The following is a 20667-nucleotide window of genomic DNA, read 5'->3' on the forward strand; positions in this document are numbered from 1 at the left end:
TTAAAAAAATATATATCCCATATGTGGATTTCTGGAGAGAAACGCAATGAGACCCCCCCCAGTCCCTCCTCCTTCTCTTGCACAGACACACACACACACACACACACGCAGAACAGCTCTGTCAAATTCTGGCTTGGTATTTCCCACAATGTTTCCTCCAGCAAAGAAAGGGAAAATACATCAGCACAATCAGCCCCAGCTAAGTTGCTCAGCAACACTTCTGAAAAGCGAAGATCCTTGGAGCTGGAAGACAAGGTGGATAAAAATTACCCACCAGGAAAAAAAGCCAAAAATTTTAAAAAATTAAAATTATATACTCTGTATTTATATCTCTTTCAGGCTACTTATACCTCAGTTGTTAAACCCCCAAATGCACACGCTGCCTCTGCTGTTTCTTCTTGCCAGCCTTAGAAAAGGGGTTGGGTTTCACCTCCCTTTTCCCTCCCCTTTCCCACTCCAAAACCTGCATGCTGCAACAGCGCCTTTCAGACCAGGAACACGGCTGTGGGTGAGCGAGCGTCTTCCTCCAGGTTAAGAACAAAGACATTATTTTTTTTATTTACAAAAAAAGGAGAAAAAAGTTTCCACACAAAAGCACTACAATGATAACTCCCTTTGGTAAAAAGTGTAATAAATGTCTCCATCGGTCTGTCTGTCGGTACTAATTCTCAAGCCACCTGGTACTATGGTACACAAGAAGCTAGTACAGTTATGCTAGCACATCAAGCATAATTCCTTTAATTAAAAAAAAAAAACCAAAACAAAAAGAAAAAAAAAAAAGAAAAAAATGGACAATTTGTACATTTATTTACAAAAAAGGAGGGGAACATGTTAAAATCGTGTTGTTCTCTGCTGTGTGTGAACGTACATGTGTGTGAAAAGCTGGTGCATGGCACTAGGAGAGACTAGTAAACAAGCAGGTACAAAAAAAACAAAAACAAAAACCCAAAATAAAAATAAAACAGTTCCACTGGCACTAGAAAGGACAGACCGATCTGCACAGGGTGAGTCCAGCCTGGGAGGGAGGGGAGGGAGCGAGAGGAAGCCGGGGTCTGCTGCCCCACGGCCCCGCACCGGAGCCCGCAAGGAGAGGAGAATCCAATGGTGACAGGCACCTGGGGATTTTGGGGACACATCCAAGCGGGCCGGTGCTGGAGAGCATCCTGTTCCCCTCCCTCGCCGCTCAGGGCCTCTGGGGAGTCAAAGCCTCAACGCTGCTGGTGTGTACGAGCTCGTGGTGTTTCTCTGGGATGGCTCAGTTCAGAGAAGGGTCCTTCCTGCCCAGAAAGGGCCGGCAGCCCACGGCCCCGGGCGGAGATCCGCGTCCCCGCAGGGAATCCCGCCGGGACAGGTTGTACCAGCCACGCACTAGTCAAGTGGCCACGTTACGGAGATACACAGTGAGGGGAGAAAGGCTTCTCCCTCCTTCCCTGGATGCACGCACACACACACATCTCCCGGGCTCTTCCCTCGCCCCGGGGGACTCCTAGGGTGTCTTGAATATCGTGCCGTATTTGACGCGGTACTTGTTGATGCTGACAAAGTGCAGGGTCTCTGTGTCACAGGTGGTGGTGCAGGGCACCAAGCCCTCCAGCCCTTCACCCATCAGCCACTTGTTTGTCTCGGCTGCCATTTCGCGGGGCACGTGCTCCTTGGTCCATTTGTCCACCCAGGCCTGGAACCGCTGGTGCAGCCGCTTGCTGACCCTTTCATGGGACTGCAGAAACAGGGAGAGGTGTCAGGAAAAGTTTGGCCCCCAAACTGCAGCACAACACAAAGCTTGGCTACTCGTTGACACAGGCAAGGGGATCAAACACAGGGAATTCGTAACGTGGACACTGGACTAATGACAGAGGGAAAAGCTCTGATGGAGGTCCCCCAGGTCTCCTCTCCAAGGAAATTTGTGGCAATATGAGCTCAGAAATACAAAAAAGTTGATGCTCTTTGTTTAATACAGCAGTTCATGGGCTGGGGACACATATCCAGAGGGAGCCTTAAAGTTGCATGCCCAGCTCAGAGTGAGTCCTTTCTACATTGCCCAAAAGATGCTGCTGGCCTCCTCTGCCAGCACCCAGAACCAGGCAAGTCCTGCCCTTCCCAGCCCTCAGGGTCTGTCTCCAGCCCCCAGAGAGGGGCACAGACCCAGGAAAGAGCAAGTTCAACACGTGCCACACGTACTGGGGACACAATTGCTACAGAAAATTAAGACCCAAGCAAGGCCAGGTCTAACAGGCTCAGGAAGCTCTGATTTAACAGAAACATCAGGAGAGGAAGAACTGTGCACTTTTTTGAATAAGAGCATCTGCCTAAGGAATGTAAAATCCAGGACAGATGGTATAAAGCCATGGCTACAGTCATAATTGAAAACAGCCAATATAATTAAATCTCCAGATTAAAACTTACAGATTTTATTATTTGTTTGTTCTTCTCCCAGAGAAGAGACTGACTGCTTTGGGGTGTTAACTGCTAAATCCAATAGATTAGTTTCCAAAATCCAATGTAGCTTCTACAGCTCCCTCAGTGTATTCCAGTAACCAAGGGCTAAGCTGCAGGCTACATATTTAACACTTCAAGAATTTATGTTCAGATTCTCTGTGAAGAGCACTGGCACACAGTATCCTACTTATAAGCTTATATTTCCTTGAGGTTTGTGCCAGTTGAATGAGATAGATGGAATTCAATCAAAATCCCCAGTATCAGCATTTCAGAGAGTCACTAGGCTGCAATAAAATACTTTTAAAATACTTTTCATCTGGTGTGGATGCAAAGTTTAAGAGAATTACTTTACAACAAATGAAGTAAAGTCACTAGCTGTCAGCAAGAAACATGATAAGTAGTTGTCTTATAAATCTAAATACATGGAAAAAGTGGATGGAAATATTCCCATAAGGTGAGAAAAGGAGCATGTCAAAGCATCCAGATGAACAAATCAGTTTCCTCCTAAATTTCACACATCTGGAGTCACAAGCTCTTTTCATCTTGGATATACCCAAACCTTTACAGCTTCCCAAACAGCTGGAGAGGCAAAGCCTCCTTCCTTCCCGTGGGTCCCAGGAAACACCAGCAGCCCATCCTGTTCTCTGGCTGGCTCCTACCTGCTGAGCTCTCAGCAGCGCGGTCCTCCTGTACATGTAATCCTCCGACTTGATCACGTACACCATCTTATACGAGTTCAGCTTGAATTTACACTCCAGCTTGTCCAGGCTCTCCACGTTCTCCATGGACTTCTTACTGTTTCCCTCCTTCCCTTCCTTCTCCTGCTGCTCCCGACCACGCTGACACTTGCGGATCCGCCTCAGGTTCCTGCAAGCCAGAGAACCGCTCTTGGAATTAGCGCCTGCCCCCTGGCACTGCAAACCCGGCTGGGGCCGGTGGAGCCCAAGGCCAGGCTGGACAGGGCTTGGAACAACCTGGCCTAGTGGGAGGTGGCACATGGCAGGGGGTGGAATGAGATGAGCTCTAAGGGCCTTTCCCAGCACAGCCTGGCCGCTCACCTGGGCAGGAAGACGGGTTTCTGGGCCAGGTGCTCCCGGAGCTCGGGGGAGGTAGAATCAGAGTTGACGTACCGCTCCACGTAGTCAGACCAGCGCTGGAAGCAAGCACAGAGCACACATCAGCTACTGCCCTCCCACCAAACAACGTGCCAGGGCTGAGGAGGCTAAGCTGGAAGTCACACAGAAGAGCATGACATCCCTTCTGAAGGCTCTGTGCATCTTATGCCCAAAAAGGCAGATACAGTGTTTCTTTATGTGGTTTTGAGTATTTTCTAATACAAAATAAACCAACAAGGATTTGTCTGCTGACATCACTGGAAGCTTTACGGAATGTCCTTGATGTTCCTTTGTCTTGTGCTAACAGACCACACCACCAGTCAACCAGACACTGATCCAGAGCAACCTTGACCATCACAGTCAGCTTTCTGGAGAAGCTGCCCCTACCTCTGCTTCCACAGGGTCATCTGAGTTTTCCTCTTCTGTGTCCAGCAGCTCAATGGTTAACTGAACTTGACCTCTGCTCTGAATGAACATCAGCTATAAAGAAAAAGCAGAAGGAACTTCAGTAACAGGAGGTTTGAAATAGAAACAAACACCTTCACTTCTCAGTGGGGCAGTTTTAAAAGAAATCTTCTCGAGCCCCCAAAGTAAGTGTGAAAGCACAGGGAAAGATACTATACACTCAGGCTTTTATCCAAAGTACTTCTCTGGCTCAGAAAGGGCCTGACCACTTCCTGCCTCTTCAGCAAAGGAAGTATGGATTTGATTAGCAAAGGTTTATTAGCAATGTATGCAGGCAGCAGTGATTTAATGCCCAGTCAGTAGTGGCAGATCTCCCAACAGTCAACAAAACTGAGACACCAAAGAAACAGAGGAGTTTGAGCTATCAAATTAAAAGCAGTGGCAGCCAAGCAGTCAGTATGATACAGCCCAAAGCTGTTGTAAAGCACAGGGGGTATTCACTGCTGTTCCAGGAAATATATTCCACCTCAAAACTTCATTTCTGAGGGGCCCTTACAGAAGTTTTAACCAGTGTTCCAAAAGCTGGCAGCATGTGCGCTGGTTTTGGCTGGAATGGAGTTAATTTTCTTCATTTTTGGGTGCCTGATCAAGGCTCTTTTTTAAGACTGGTGCCTCTCCTTCTGAAAAGGCACCCCCTGAGCTGGTTCTGTGCTGTGGTTCAGAGCTTTACCTTGAAGCAGTTCTCCTCAGACATGAGCTGCTCGGCTTTGCGCTGGTACGTGGCCTCCAGGAGCGTGCGGGAAGACTGGGATGCCAGGAGACCCCCGGTGGCTCCATTGCTGTTCTCTGACAGGTACAGGTCTGTCACCTGCACACAGATCTCATCGCTCACGATGTGCTGCAGCTGCAAACAGGAGCAGTGGGGGGAAGGGGTTTGTCAGGGAGCCTGCTACACCCCCATCAAAACAGAACAAAATAACAATGGGGTTGGGCTCAAGTGAAAAATCTCCTTAGTTTCCTCCACTTGCAGATGGTCTCTGCTACTACGTGAAAAACCCACAATATCTTTAGAAAAATTAGCAGGTGGCAAAGCACAGCTACTCAGAGAAAAACTACACACACAGAGAACATTCTGATCAGCAGCAGGGGAGGAAGGGCCAGAGCTCCACGACACAGTGTGTCCTCTCCTCACCAAGGGGCTGCTGCTGTGTCTGAGCAGAGGGGTGGGAGGTTTAAGATCAAATCTGCATTTTGTATAAGTTTAAAAATCAAAAGTCTCTCAACTGTCTTCTGAATTCAGTTAATCTCTGGACTGAAGGGCTTCTGAAGAGCAGCTCTACCCTTCCTCTACCCTTCTGAAAGAAAGCCCTTTGAAGTTATTCCACTTCCAGCCCCTTGTGTCTGTTTTTTGCTCTTTATGCTACAAAAAGGCACAAGAAATTTTCCTTTGCTCACACATTCTTCCTACCAACCCAATGAAAGGACTGGAGTTTAACAGCCAAAATGAGCTACTCCAGCAGCCAGATAAAAGAGACAAAAGGCTTTTAGAAAAAGTGTGCACTCCTACAGCACTGAGAGAAAGGAAAGGAACTATTTAGATATCATTTCCTTTTTTTTTTTTTTTTCAAAGCTAAAGCAAGATTAGCTCTGGACATGCTTTGAATACTTATATCCTACAACATCTGGAAAACAAGGAAAACTCTGTAGGGGATATTCTCAATAATTCAAACAGATCAGAAATCACCTTCTATCATTTCTCCGCTGGCTGGAGAGCTGGGTGAGGAAACACCCTGAATTTACCTGCTTACCCCTGCAATTCCCCACGCAGGCAATACAACCTGGCCTCCAGTGCCAGCCTGGGCTCTCACTGCAGCAAACCTCCTGTGTGCCTGGTCTGCCCCCTGCCCCACCCAGTGCCTCAGTGGCAGCACCTGTCGGACGATGCTCTGGATCAGCTTGTCCATGGTGAAGGCGATGTAGGCGTGGATGGTGAACATCTCGCGCAGGGAATCCTCGTACTGCGACGAGTCCATGTTCCCGTCCAGGAGGTTGCGCACCATGTCCAGGAAGGCCGGGTAATAATCCTCAACATCGATGTCCACTGCAACCAGAGACAAGGGGAGACATGGGCACACCACCCCTCAGAAGGGCTGCTGGGAGCTCTGGCCCACTTAAGCTGAAGAGTTATTTATGTCCATAAAAGATAAGTTTAAGTAAGTCCTTTTAAGGCCACGGGTATTTTCATAATCTCTTGCTTTCTAGCTCTGGCTTCCACCATGAGCTTTTTATTTCTGAAAGCTTTTACTTAAGGATATTTAAGTATAAAAGGAAAGCTCTTATGAAGTAACTGCTGCGTATCCTTCTGCTATTCCAAGTCCCGTGTTCTCCACATCTTCCCACCTCCCCAGGGACCCCATCTTAACGGGTCACCGCTGTCACGTGCCTGAAGACACCAAACAACCTGCCACCACACCACAAACAGAAACACCTCTTCCCCTCCAGCCTCCCACCACCAGTCACTCACTGGGCTCCTTCAGTCGCAGCTGGATGGCAGGACTGTCACTCTTGTCTCGCTTTATGCCCAGCACTTCCCTTTCCCACTCCCGCTCCCGCGTCTCCTCCTCGATCTGCCGCTCGGCCTGGGTGCAGATCCGCAGCAGCCTCAAGCACAGGATCTGGTGCAGCCTCATGAAGATGTACCAGTTGCTGTTCACATAGAAGAGGTTGTAGACCTCATCCATGCCCCGCAGCTTCTGGGCTGTGGTGTTGTTGAACATCAGCTTGGTTTTGGGAGGACTACCCCCAACACCGTTGTGCTTTTTTGCAGCCCCAGTAGTTTCATCCACATCCATTTCCTCTTCTTCTTCCTCTTCCACGTCCGAGAGTTCACCTCGCTGAGCAAACAGCAGGTCTGGAATGAAGTGATACATGATCTGCTTGATTTTGTACTTGTCCTCTTTCTGGATTCCCGTCTGCCGCTTCACGTGGTGGATGATGAGAGAGGCAGCATCCTCCAGGATCTGTTTGTCTTCATAGGCTAGAGAGAGGTGTGGGCCTGTGGGGACTCCAGCATTGTCTTCTGAAGCCTGTTCTTGCCTCTACAAAGGAGAAACAGCAAAAAAATCAGCCTAAACAATCCCACTCCACCACCCAAGAGCCTGCTTGAAAGCTCTGCCAGTGGAACAGATTTCCTCCCTCATCAAGCTGTGAGGAACAGGAACTGAAACTGCACTAGCAAAGTACATAAGCTTGAGGGAAGGAAACTGTTGGTGACCATCTCACCTCATCATAGATGCTTTCAATCTCATTGAGGAGACTCTTTGACCTTAGGACCTTGGTATCATTCTGCTTGAAGTTGATACCCTGGTGGTCCAAGGATTTCAGGTAATACTTCTCATTCTGTTCTCGCCAGACTTTATTAAATCCTCTCTGGGCTTCTCGCCACTCTTCCTCTTTCATCTTTAACCTTGGATCAAGAAAACAAAGGTGAGCTAAGAGGTAAGCATACAAAAAAACCTCGGCCCATGGCTCTTGGTGAGTGCTGACAAGAGCTGAACTCCCAATTAAATGGGTGTGGATTAAGGACAAGGCAGAGAAAGGAGCTTTCCAGGAGGTGCCCCCTGGACACACTCTTCTGGAGAAACCACTCTGGGTTTCTTTCACATTTAGGTAAAGCCACACAGGAACAAAGCAGCCCCAGGAGAGGGAATAAAGGGACAGGGAAAGCAAAAAAGCTGGCCCTGGTTTCTCAAAAATCCCCAGAAAGCTCCACCTGTGGAACAGGGACAGCTCAATTTGGACAATGAACAAAGCATAGCCACCTGAGTATCCTGGGAACACACTCCTGAGCCTTGACTCAGCATCCCAAGCAGAGCACCCCTGATTCAGTCTAAGGGCAGGGACACTGGGACCTTGCAGGTATCCTGGGAAGGCTGCTACGCCCAGCTCCAGAACTCCAAAACACAGGACCAGGAGTCCCACAGAGATAAAACATCATGTACTGCTTACACATCTCCTCAACCTCCCCCAGGGAGATGCAGCATCCAGTCCTTTTCAGCTGAGGAAGGGGAGGCTGACAACAAAAACAGGACTGGGAATCAGGACAGCAGAGACACCATGATCTGGGCACATACGCCCATAGGATTTGAAAAGCCTGGGACAGCAGTTCCCTTATCTTACACACAGTGCTGAAGAAAAAAGTTTAAGAGGCCACAACAAAAGCTCTAAATCCTTCTAGCTGAGCTGTAAGGATTTTGTTTCAGGAGGGCAATTCCCTCTAGGTGATTATTAAACCAACTGTCCAGAATATAAATGAACTTCTTAGTTTCACAGAATAATGGAAACATGGAATGGTTTGGTTTGGAAGGGACTTTACAGATCATCTTGTTCCACCCCCTGCCATGAGCAGGGACACTTTCCACTGGACCATGTTGCTCCAGGCCTTGCCAACCTGGCCTTGAACACTTCCAGAGGCAGGGCAGCCACAACCTTCTGGGGCAAACTTACAGCTTTGTGGAGGGCACACTCCTTAGGGGCAGAAATCAGCCACTTTTCCATAGATTTGCATGGCACACAGTGCATTACCCTTTGGATGGGAGCCTGGGGCAATCAGTACCTTTTGAGCACGATGGGAACAGCCACAGACGGGTTTTTACGAAGCCCATCGATGATGTCAGCTGCCTTGTCAGCATATATCCTCTGGAGAGCCTTGCGGTGGATCACCTCCGAGGTGCCCCCCAGGGTGTTGTCCAGCCGGAATTTGGCCTGCTCCTCCGCAGACAAGCGTGACAGCTTCTTCTGGATCGCCTCGAGAACGCGGATCGTTGCCAGGTTGGTCTCCAAGACAACATCCAGCTGGAGAGAACAGTGCATTAGCTGGAGCATTTGAATAGACAAAACATGATACTTCACAGAGGCAAACGTTCAAGCGACACGAAACAAGGAGCTGTGCCTGTTTAACAAGGTGTACTCAAGCACTTTGGTGTTCAGCTGCTCTAAAATAATCCAATTATATTTCATCTGCTACCTAAATAATACTGTGGAAGAATTTAAAGGCTACCAGAATGATACTGTTCGGAAATTACATCTTCCAGCTGGGAATAGAACACAATTGGCAGTTACTCTACAAAAGGACATGCCAAATCTGTGCAGATTCAGGTAATTGCCCAGCTAACTTCCATTTCCAGTCAAAATGTCAGTCATTTAAAATCCTGCACATATTGCTTTGCAGATGATTACAGGGGAATGCATGTTCTCATGCACTACGTGGGCAGGAAGAACAGAAAAGATGCAACAATTCCACGCTGGCTATTCAACAATTTCATGTGCAGCAGGGTGAATGAAGAGCTCCCCATAAAAGGTGAGGGGCAGGGGTGGCCACTTAGTGGTTATGCAGCCACTGCTTCTTGCATAAAGAGAAAACAAGCTTTTATGCCAAAAACCAGGTGGCAGACACAATAAAAGATGGAAAATTAAAGGTATTATTAACAGCAGGCTCATTAACTGTTCACAGAACAGAACTTTCCGAGACATGAACCAAGGAAAAGCAATTTACCTCAAAACGCTCGTCCTCACACCTGTAGATGTGCTCTTCATATTGTGTCTTCTTGGAGCTCACAAATGTGGAATCTTCAGACCAGGATGGGAAGGAGACCCAGGTATCATTCAAAACCTTTGAGGGAGGAAGAGGGAGAACAAGAGTTGTGGTCAGTGTTCAAGGAGATCACACCTGGCCAGCTTCACGACCAGTCTTCTGGTGGCACAATCTAATTCCCAGTTAGAAAAGCCCCTTCCAAAGCCCAGCATTGACAGGGCAACCCCAAAGAGTCAGAACCCAAACAGCCAGGCAGCTGAAAAATTCATGGGATGGAGCTGTGAGGAAAAAACTTGCAAGAGAAGAGGAAAATAAAGATGAAAGGAGCTTTTCTGCCACTGACAACCAGCTGGTTCCCCATGTGTGATTCACCATCAGCACTGTGTGGTCACCACAGCAGACCTAACTGTTAGACAGGACACAGTTGCTGCCTCCAAATAAGGCTAATTGGAAGTATAAAACCATGCCCCAACATCCCCTTTCCTGACAAATCAGCTCAGCACCTGCAGCTTTCAATACAGGAGCAGAACATTAAAAAGCAAACAAACAAACCAACAACCTCAAAGAGGCTGAAGGCAAAGAAACAATGATTTTGGCAGGCAGTCTTGAAAGCCAGGTCCAGCTCTCATAAACCCCAAAGCCTGAACAACAGAGTCATTAGATTCTCACAGGGGGAAAAGTTTGTAACTACATCACACAAGAAGCTTTTGAGAGACGTGTCAAGACATGGATTAAAAATTCAGCATTTCATGGAGAAAGATGAATCTGAGGGAATACGTGGGAGAATCTGTCTACAGATTGATGATTTGCTTTTAAAGCTGGCCTCGAAACAACTCTGAAAGCAGGTTAAGTGGGAATTTGGGTAAAAAGGTAGCAATAACCCTGAATTACATACTACCTTGTAAAGGACCTCTGAGATCACATTAAGACTACACAGAAAACCAGGTCTGTCATCTCTTACTTAAGTTTGCAATCTTAATGTTCCTTTCACAGGTTGTACTACGTGACACATCATAAATAAAATGTAGGAGCGTTAGGTATGTCAGTAATTAACCATCATAACTATTCAGCAGGCTTTTCTCCAGCTGCCCCCTCCACGCTCCATGCAAACCTTTCACAAACGCTGCTGGAGATGATGCCAACCATCAAAGCCACGTGGGTACCACAACTCCCAGCCAGCTTCCAGCATAACCCAGTTCCTAGACTGACGCCTCACCCTGTGCAACAGCTCCTGGATGTGATCCAGATGTTTAGGGGAGTGCCACTAGGAATTCCTTAGGTGTGCTCCCCTCGGGCTGCCACACGCACCGCGGCCGTCCTGAGCCAGGAGGGAGTGCCCACACACGCCTGGGTGCAGGAGCAGCACAGATCAGCGTGGATCAGTGCTGAGCTGGCAGCTGCCTGGCCCCAGCTCCCTGCTCACCATCACCAGACGTGCCCCAACATCCCCAGGAACCTTCCCAACACAGTGATACCAACTCAATTCTCCATCTTGCTCCATTTTGCTTGTTTTTGTTCCGATGCTTTAAGAAGGCTGGGAAGAGCCTTCCTCTGTGGCACAGCTCCTGTCTTACCTCTTTACACAGCGGGGTCCGCCCTGTGCACTTGGGTTGCTGGTAGCTCTTGGGCAAGGCTCGGTAGCTGGAGCCCAGCCTCTTGCAGGAGGCATAGTCAATCTCCATGGCAATCCCCTCAGTAGCCCGTTCCTTCGGATACGTCTCCATGTGAACAGACTCCTTATATCCCAGAAAGTTTTTAAACCAAGTGAACAGTTCTGGGAATTTCCTAAAATAAAAGGAAGGAAGTGAAAAACGAGCTAAGCAGAACGCAAACAGCGCTGAGCTGCGATGCTGAGGCTAGAACTCATCATTACAGACAACCCTCTGAATTACCAATCTGCTGAGAAGACCCTCTCTGCTCAACCCCACTTCCACAAAACCTGACCAAATGGGAAGCAAGCACCTGCTCTTGATCAGGTGGGGAATTGCTCTCTCAGTGCAACTGAGGTGCTTTAGGATTAGTAATGAGCAGCTGTCAAAGCTTTTGCTACAGGAACAGCATTCATGGCACAGTCACACCTGTCTCCCCAAACTACCCTGGTAGTAAACTCAGGCCAGATTCCTTGTTGTTTGCCAATGGATTGAACCTTAAAACAGACCTTTCCTTTCCAGAGGCAGCAAGAAGAAACCAAAATGCAATTCTGTAACTACACAGCAAAAGGTTTCAGTGCCAAGCAATTGCTTCAAGCAGGCTTCACAGAGAAGTCTGAAACACGGAGAAGCCTTTGCCTGTGAGGCCCAAGTTTGCCTGTTTGCAAAGTTTCCTGAAAAATTTATTCATCTAAAATACAGTATTTGTTCAAGACCTCTTATCTCATGCAAAGCACTAACAATAGGATAAACTGAACCTGTTACTAATTGAATCACTAGTTATTCATTGCTTGTTCATTATATGCCAAAAAGTAATGTCCAACCCCAGGATAAAAAAACCTGCATTATAGCTTTCCCTATAGTTAGAAGCACAGACAGTAGATGGGAAAAGTGCAGAATTTTCTTGTCAAATATTGCACCTTTTCTACATAAAGTCAGGCATCCTGCTGATGCCTGACTAATTCTAGTGGACCTCCAGAGAGAGTGGAAGCTCCTGAGGGCAGTTCCTCTGCACAGCAGCTACTGTAATAGGGTCCTGAACCCAATTTATGTTGCTGCTGCCTTCTCCCTTAGGACCAGCAATTCAGTGCCCAGGCAAAACCAATCCTGCTGCCCCAAGTTGATGAGACAATATCTGTCAGTTTTAACCAATTAATGGAGCTGTTCTGTACACTACTGACAATCATGGAAGTTGTGAATTCCTATTTAAAGTACAGAGCTCCTTAACATTTTTGGCTTTGTGACAGAATTCAGATGCTTTTTGGAAACTTTAGTTAGTTAATATCAGCACTCTGCTTTTTGGGGGGGACATTTCCTATGTAATTAGACAGTCAATCTTTTCTCAAATGACATAACCTATGATTCCAGAGAAAGAAACTGCAGTAACAGGCTACCAATAATTTTGTTTGCCCTACTGGAAAAGGAATAGACATAGCAAGCAACACCTGTATCGCTCCTGCATGCTGCCTGTGAAAACACAGCTGGGAATCTCTCTGGGATAAGGAACAGGAAAGGGCAGTGCAGAAGGCCATGAAGGTGCTTCTTTCCCAGCTCCACAACAGAAACAGACCAGGAAAGAAGCTGCACTTACCCCAGGAATGGAGAAACCAGCTGCACGAGCTCAGCCCGGGAGATCACCTCCTGGTTGAAAATAACCAGGCAGCGCAGGAAGTTCTCGTACGCTTCTGTGCTACGCAGAGCTTTGCGGACCTGAGGGAGGGGACAAGAGGAAAAGAGGAGCTGTCAAGGTGAGACTAAGCAGGGGGAGGTCCAGGGGACCTGGATTTGATGCTGTTTCCCACCGAGGCACACCAATATTTAAGTGAGTTGAACAGAGAGAACGTGCCCTGTACACAGGGCCAGACAAACGGGTACTGACAGGAGCCATCCCCACGCTGGGATCCCCTGCAATGTCAGCACTGGGGCATTACTCTAAGAAAGGAGCTGCAAGTGATGAACCAAATCCTTCAAAGAACTCTGTAACAGCTGGATTACAAAACACTGGAACCATGGACAACACCAGTTGTAACTGCAGCACCACAAACCCAGCCAGGCTGCTTTTAAACTTCAGAGAGTATTTCAAGCAGGGAGCGGGGGGTATGAGACCCTCTCCAGCCTCTGCCTGCTTCCAGCTTGGATTATCATAGACAATCCTCCTTCTGTAACCCAAATCTTCACAGAATGAGGAAGCCAAACTATTCATCCCACCACCACTCCCTTTCCCACAAGAACAGCTGGATCTACACATCAGACTGAGATCTAGCATTGTTAAGTTATTCATCATTATGGTTATAATTCCACAGCAGGGATTTCTAGGTTTACTTGTGTTAACACCTACACATCCTCCAAGCAATAAATTGGTTCCCAGTTACCATTAGCTGGTTCCTATCACGCTGCAGAATTCACCAGATCAGCAGGGAGCAACCAAGACTGTCATCAGTGCATGAATATTGCTTAAAAGGATGGTTTTAAGTTCGTTCCATACTCCCCTCTGAGCTATAAGGCAATGTATGGACATCTCAGAGAAGACACCGAAGTGCCACTTGGAAACATCCCATATCTCCTTCACTTGATCTGTGTGCTAAACCAGCAACAGGTAACAACTGTGCAATTAATTAGATTAATCTCTGAGGGGAAATTAAAACAAAACCAACCCAATGTAAATATGAATCAGGTGCTTTGTAAACTGAGCTCCCTCCCTGCAGCCAGCTGGCTGTAGATGGGTACAAGCTGTGCCGACACAGCAAGACACGCCATGCACATCATCAGCTGTACTGGGATCTTATAAAGGGGAAAACAATTTGGAGTGTGGGTTACAGGAAAAAATTCCCATTTCCTCAAATCAAATGCAGCAGCAGCAGGTGGAAAGCTGGAGAAGGAGCTTTGGGGAAAAGACACACGTAAAAAAATATCACAAATTTCTAAAAAAATTCAGTGGATCCAACTTAGAGGTTGTAGGGTATATCTGAGGTCAAAAGCTGAGAAATGTTATCAGGGTGGTGTAAATCTCACACACTTCACTGTGATGGAAATCCAGATGTGTATACAGGAAGAACATACATCAAGGACGTGCAACATCTGCATCCTGCCTCTCACCTTCTCAAAGAAGAGAGATTCTGTCCCCACACCATGTTTGCTGGCTTCTGCCAAAGACTGGTCTTTCAAACCAAGCAGCTTTGGTTTCTTCTGTTATCAAAAAAAAAGAAAGGCAATTGAAAATAAAAGGGGTGTTCAGCAAGTTGAGATAATTTGTCTATCACACATGAGTGCCAGCTCCCTGACCCCACCCTGAGCTTGCCATTATGGGAAAGGTGGCTTTTTTGGAAGGAGAAGTCTATTAAAACGTGCTACAAGTTAATTTACTGAATGTTAATAAGTAGCATGCCACTCCAAATATTTGTAATACATTGTTGCACCCTTTCCTGTAACTAGCTGATTCTTTCAGTCACACTACAGCCTATCTTACTTGGATAACCAGTTTGAAAAGCTGCCAGAATAAATGATTTTCCTATCACTCATCCAGTTCTGCAAGTCTTATACCCCCCCCAGAATGACAATTTTTTTCTCTCTTACATTCTACTGTAAGATGTTTTATTTTCCCCATCCTCAGAAAGGCTGAAAGTTGCCTCCAAATCGTGCTTTATTTTGGTGACCTCAATTTGAAGAGGAGAAAGGGCAGAAGGAGACTTGAATGGTAAAATTATGCCTGCTAATGCTTTTCATGACAAAGGAAGATACACTGGCTTCAAAAAAAAAAGCAGGCAAATTTATCCTTCGTGCACAAACACGAAGCCACCTGGCCACAGGACAATTTCTGTTGCACTACAAAGCCTCGCTGCTCTCACAAATCGTGCGTCATTTGAAAAGGGCAAACTCTGCTGAGAGAATAATCATTCATCATTGTATTAAAAGCTTTATCACAGGAAAGATGAGCAAACATGATTCTACTGCATCTGCTCCAAGTTCTGCTACAACAAAGCTTTCAGGCACACCTTTTCAGCTCGTCTTTTCCTACGTGCCTTAGGAACATTTGCTGCAAATATTGGACAAATTTATTCTGTGGCATTACTGAGACTTTTGTCTCCACACTCCACAACTCCCCTTCATTAAACACTGCTAATAATACTACATCTTTCTAATGAGGTGATGAAAACTCTGTTTCCCCAAGCCATTAAAGTAACTATGTCCCACCCTCAGGAACAGATACCAGCACTGGTTCAAAGAGTGTCAAAGAGACAAAGACTGGTGCTTGGAAACAAGGGCTTCTGAAAGGTTTAAAGACAAACATTATTTTCCATGTTCTCAAACTGCAGCCTGTGCCACAAAAATCACAAGGACTTGGAAAACTCCTCCTGCTCTGCCCCATTCTCCTGGAACAGGGCACTCTCTGAAGGAGCAGCACAGGCTCTTACCTTCACCGGAGGGGTTGCTCCAGGGCCCGAGTGCCGTCGGATCTGGCAGCCGTTCTGGTTGGGTCTCTGCTGCTTGTTGTTGAGCTGTGGCTTCTTCACTGTGCCCCCGTGGTCATTCCTGACTGATTCCACTTTCTCTGCAGTGGTCTTACTCAACAGCTTGTTCAGAGACAAACCCGTTAAGACCATTAGGGCCACGTTCCACACAAAATGTCACAGAATGGTCTGGGTTGGAAGGGGCCTTTAAGATCACTCAGCTCCAATGCCACGCCATGGTAAGGGACACCTCTCACTATTCCAAGTTGCTCAGAGTTCCATTTGACCTGCCCTTGAATACCTCCAGGGATGGGGCAGCCACAGATTCTCAGGGTAGCCTGTGGCAGTGTCTCACCACCCTCACAGGGAAGAATTTTTTACTAGGATCTAATCTAAACCTACTCTCCTTCAGTTTGAAGTCAGTCCCCCTTGTCCTGTCACTCCATGCCCTTGTAAAGTCTCTCTCCATCTTCTTTGAGGCTCCCTTCAGGTACTGGAAGGCCACAATCAGGAGACCCTGAACCTTCTTCTTCTCCAGGCAGAACAATCCTAATTCTCTCAAGCCTTTCCTCACAGGAGATGTGTTTCATCCCTCTGATCATCTTGGTGATCTCATCTGGACTTGGTCTGACAGATCAATGCTGTTCCTGTGCTGGGGACCCCAAAGCTGGATGCAGCAGTCCAGGGGAGTCTGCTGCCTCTCCTAGCTCTAAATGATCAATGGGTTTTACTGCAGTTACAGCACTAACTTAGAACAACCCTTTTAGGCAAAGGAACTGCATTTAAAATAAAAGCTATTTAAGAGACAAGTTGTAGCCAGAAAACAAAGTCTACCCCCTGATCTCCTTCCTACACTCCAAGAAAGTAACAGCAAAAGCACATTTTTCTGAACACTGGCTTCATACAGAACAGTTTGCACTAGGTATTTCATCCTCTCCCCAAAGGTACTCACCACAGAGCTGTTGGCATCAGGCAGGAATTGCCCAAATTCCGAGAGCAGATCCTCCTGGTTCTTGAAGAGTCGAGCCACCTGGGCATAGACCTCCTGCTCTGTCAGAGCTGGTGTGTAGTTCCCTCCTGCCTCCTTGGCATTACGCTGCTCTTTCTGCCAGAGGAAAGAAAAGAAGTGTCAAAAAAAGGATGCACCAACTATTCAAGGAAAAAAATAAACCAACTTTCAGTGACAGAAATAATGAAACAGCAAAGGTCTCAGCTTCTTGTGTAAAGCATCACACTATATTAATAGTATGACTCTCATATGTTCAAAATATCTACACTTACATAAACTATAAATACATCCTAAATGCCCAACGGGCCCTGGAACAGTAAGACACTGATCAAGGAAATGATTTCTTTGCATTTAACATAGAGCTACAGCCACACTGCCTCATCCTGATACACTCTCATAGAAAAACACCAAATCAAATTTTTAAACAAGCATTTCAGACACTTTCCAAGCAAAGATGATGGATTGAAATCTATTACTTCATACTGCTATGTAATCTTTTTACTTGCCAGACTTCTGCTTAGCTCAAGCAGAATTCAAGACCAGCCTGGACAGGGCTTGGAGCAACCTGACCTAGTGGAAGGTGCCCCTGTCCATGGCCAAGGGGTCAACTACATGATCTTTAAGGCCTTTCCAATCCAAACCAGCCTATGATTATCTGCTAGCCACTGCTAGCACAGCAGAAGACCCAAATACAAGCTTTGGGCACCCTCCCCAAATCAAAGCAAGAGAAATAACCACGTACAGACACCAATTCACATTTCTAACACTCGCCTGATACGTATGGAGGATCTCCAGGAAGGCTTTGTAGATGTCTGGCTGTCCCTGGAAGCGATTCTTGATCTTGTTGACATAATTGATGGCGTGATTAAACTCCACAGGCTGATTGTTCTGCAGGGATGGTGTGGTGCCCAGAGAGATTGTCACCGGTGTGTGAGGCTGGACGGGCGGCGAGCGCGGCGACGCGTACGGCGGAATCGGAGGGGTTTGCTGGCTGGCAGGAGTATGTGCCTGCAACTGCGATGGCTGAGGACAACACAGGCTGTGTTAGGAAGCAGCAGATCCCCTCATGGCTGGGATAAAGGCAGTTTTAATCCACTTAGGGATAGATAAATATTTAGTGGGCCAGCAGAGACTAAATGGCATCAGGGAGACAAAACGCCTGGTTGTTATTAAGATGATTTTCCTTGCTAATTGCTTTGGACTGAAACCTGACAAGAGACACAAACTACCTCAAAACCTGAACAGAGCCAAAATGCACAGGTATGGCTGGCTCCAACACTGCAAGTTACTTTGGCACTAGTGAAGAATTGTGGGATGTATTAAGGCAATGGCAAAGGAAAACTGGAATTTCTTGAGGCAAAAAGTAGGCAGTGAGTAATTATTTTGAATACACTTGATGGACATCAAACAGTGAAAATTTAGTTTTGATGTGGCACTTTTAAATGGAAATGGAAGTACTTATTCCCCTCATGTTTTACATTTCAAAACTTGTGTCACACAGAGTTTTCAGGACTGAGAATGTGAGTAACTTGTCATAGGATGGCCATAAATACCCTGTTACGAGGTCCTGCCTTGCTCAGGGTACAGCTTTACCTGCCTGGCAGGGACATCCTACCTTATTGTCTAGCCTATGCCTCAGGTTCATTTTACAGTTTCAGCAAAAGTACTTCAACATTTTGCAGGTTGATATGGAGAAAACCACTTATTCCATGGTGTTAAGGAGACTGCTACATCTTTACTGAGAGCATGTACTTCTTCAGAAAAAAAATCCTTGAAATCTGACACAGGCAAGTTCATTCTGGAATGATCTGCAGCGTCCAGTTTGGCAAATCTTTTAGCAAATCTTTCAGCATGTTTTTGTTTGCCATTTCTGAGCAGGAAGTTGCATGTCCCAACAATGTTTGTCCAGAGATCAGCTAACCACCACATTTTAAATCCTGCTGCTTTTAAAATGTGTATTACCTTTTCCTTTACCTTTTCCAGGCAATTGTTATATAACAGTTTAGGGATTAACCCTTGAAATTTTGGAGCTCCCCTCCCTAAGGCTCTGAAATATTTTTGCATTCTGAGGCTAAAATACACTGTATTTTGTCTGGAGTAACCTCCTTGAACAACTATTATCCTGTTCTGTTTCACATAAAAAACATCTTTTGGACAGTAGCATCTGGATTATACCTAAACCAAAGTCAAATTTCCTTTGTTACTGAAAGGGCTCTGTTTTGGGCACACACACCAATACCTACAGGCATGGTCACCTTGCTAAACTCTTGCACTTTAGATGTTGCCAATAACTCCTGAACCCTTCCAGCTGAACCAGACCTCTCTACAAAAACAATTCAGTCTGTGAACAGGATTTCAAACAATGCAGAATCCACCAAATAACAAATGAAGGTTTCCTAAAGGCTTAATTGCCTCAAGCATTTCAAACGACACACACACTTTTACACCAAAGAGAACATCTTTATCACAACCTCTGTTTTATGGGCAATTTCTTGGGACTTTAGGTCTAAGACAATGTACACAAAAGCAGGCAAAGAATGTGTGCCCAGTGCTTTAACTAGGAACCTTTTCCCTAGGGTTGCTGGATCACTTCTTGAATAATGTGTGTGCCATTTACCAGATGCTCTGACTGTCTTTCAGTTCCCCACTGCCAGCAACAAGGCTTTTCCAAACCCTTAATGTTTTGGAAAGCTTGTTTGAATTGCTGTCAAATTAACTATGACTGCATCTTCAAGTTTGGAAATGAGAAACTAACCCAGCAGCAGAAAGGGAACACATGAAGGTTCACAAATACTGTAGAAAAGCAGTGTGGAAGTTAATTTTTCACTCTCTAACTCCACACCAGCTTCAGCTGGAAGCAGCAGGATCCCCGTGCTCTTAGTGCAGGTCACCCAAAGCCTCTCACCTTGCTGATTTTGGCAGGTGTGGGCTGTGGTGCCGGCTGTGCTGGTGTTGGGGTGGACTGCGCCGAAGGCTGTGACGGATGCGGTGGCTGGGGCTGGGGCTGGGGCTGCAGCCCGTGGGTGGGGATCTGGTGAACCTGCCCCGGGGTTGTCACGTTCACCATGTCATTGGTCTGCACTTCAATCTTGTAGCCAGGTGGCAGGAAGGTGTTGAAACCCATGATCAAGTCTGGGTGGCCCTTGAAGAGCTGCGACACACGGCTGATCACCCCTGGAGTGTCGATGCTGAGGAAGGAATAAGATCACAATGTCACCATCCTCTGGGCATCTTTCAGTGGGGACAAGGTTCTCCACACACCAATCTCCCCTTCAAATTTATTTTTTTTCCTTTATCACCTCTAATCTATGAAAAAACTGAGTCCTATAAACACCCTGCTCAACTCCAGAGTGACATTAGCATTATTTTATTAGCCCAGACAGAGCTTTATATCCACAAGATCCAGTCCCAAGTCTGACCATTATTAATGGGCAGACAACCAGACAGCCAGATGAATCAGCTGTCAAGGCTGAACTTGTGAACTCCCACTCTAAGCAGAGATTTAGTAAAAATGAAGGGATGCATTTCACTCTCAGAAAATAGCACACACTTTTACATCATTGTCCAGGTGTGCTATTGTGTATACCAAGGACAGAATTCAGCTCCTGCCCTGTGCTCCTGTGTCCACACACACTCTTTCTAACCTGGAAGGAAGAAGCAAAATGGAGCTTGTTACCTTTGAGATTTAAATTCCTTCATAATATCCAAGAAGTCATTGTAGACCTGTGGCTGACTACCAAACTGCAGCTTCACCTGGTCAAGGTAAGACAATGCATCCTCCACCTGGAGACAGGCCAGACAGGTTATATTAGCAGAGAAGATTTGATTTCACCTCCCATTGTTCTGTAAAACACTAATTATTTGAAAACACAGCTGTTAGCCCTGAGCCTGGGCAGAGAATTAAGGAGCAAAAAGCTCATGAACCTGGTTAGTGTACTACCAGCACTGTTTGAATAAGAGGTACTCACTCCCCACTCCTGGCCCACAAGACAAAACTACCAAAAAGAGACAA

The 20667-nt window shown here is 46.4% G+C and overlaps 1 protein-coding gene across 4 annotated transcripts in view; it reads right to left on the minus strand.

Annotated features, from left to right (window-relative positions):
- Positions 1-531: 531 nt before the first annotated feature.
- Positions 532-20667, minus strand: part of SIN3A (SIN3 transcription regulator family member A) — a 31550-nt gene continuing 11414 nt past the window's right edge. For all 4 annotated transcript variants that reach the window (XM_015638435.2, XM_015638434.3, XM_015638433.3 and 1 more), the window contains 18 exons: positions 20332-20438; positions 19561-19843; positions 17427-17678; positions 16599-16751; positions 15611-15769; positions 14295-14384; positions 12790-12908; positions 11124-11334; positions 9511-9627; positions 8572-8810; positions 7239-7422; positions 6481-7054; positions 5888-6057; positions 4687-4860; positions 3939-4031; positions 3495-3589; positions 3096-3303; positions 532-1717 (listed from right to left, as the gene is read on the minus strand). In XM_015638435.2, the coding sequence (XP_015493921.1) occupies positions 1487-1717; positions 3096-3303; positions 3495-3589; positions 3939-4031; positions 4687-4860; positions 5888-6057; positions 6481-7054; positions 7239-7422; positions 8572-8810; positions 9511-9627; positions 11124-11334; positions 12790-12908; positions 14295-14384; positions 15611-15769; positions 16599-16751; positions 17427-17678; positions 19561-19843; positions 20332-20438 (3459 nt within the window). In that variant the 3' untranslated portion in view covers positions 532-1486. The remainder of the gene's footprint in view (positions 1718-3095; positions 3304-3494; positions 3590-3938; positions 4032-4686; positions 4861-5887; positions 6058-6480; positions 7055-7238; positions 7423-8571; positions 8811-9510; positions 9628-11123; positions 11335-12789; positions 12909-14294; positions 14385-15610; positions 15770-16598; positions 16752-17426; positions 17679-19560; positions 19844-20331; positions 20439-20667) is intronic.

Source organism: Parus major, chromosome 10, assembly GCF_001522545.3.
Source record: "Parus major isolate Abel chromosome 10, Parus_major1.1, whole genome shotgun sequence".
Taxonomy (NCBI): domain Eukaryota; kingdom Metazoa; phylum Chordata; class Aves; order Passeriformes; family Paridae; genus Parus; species Parus major.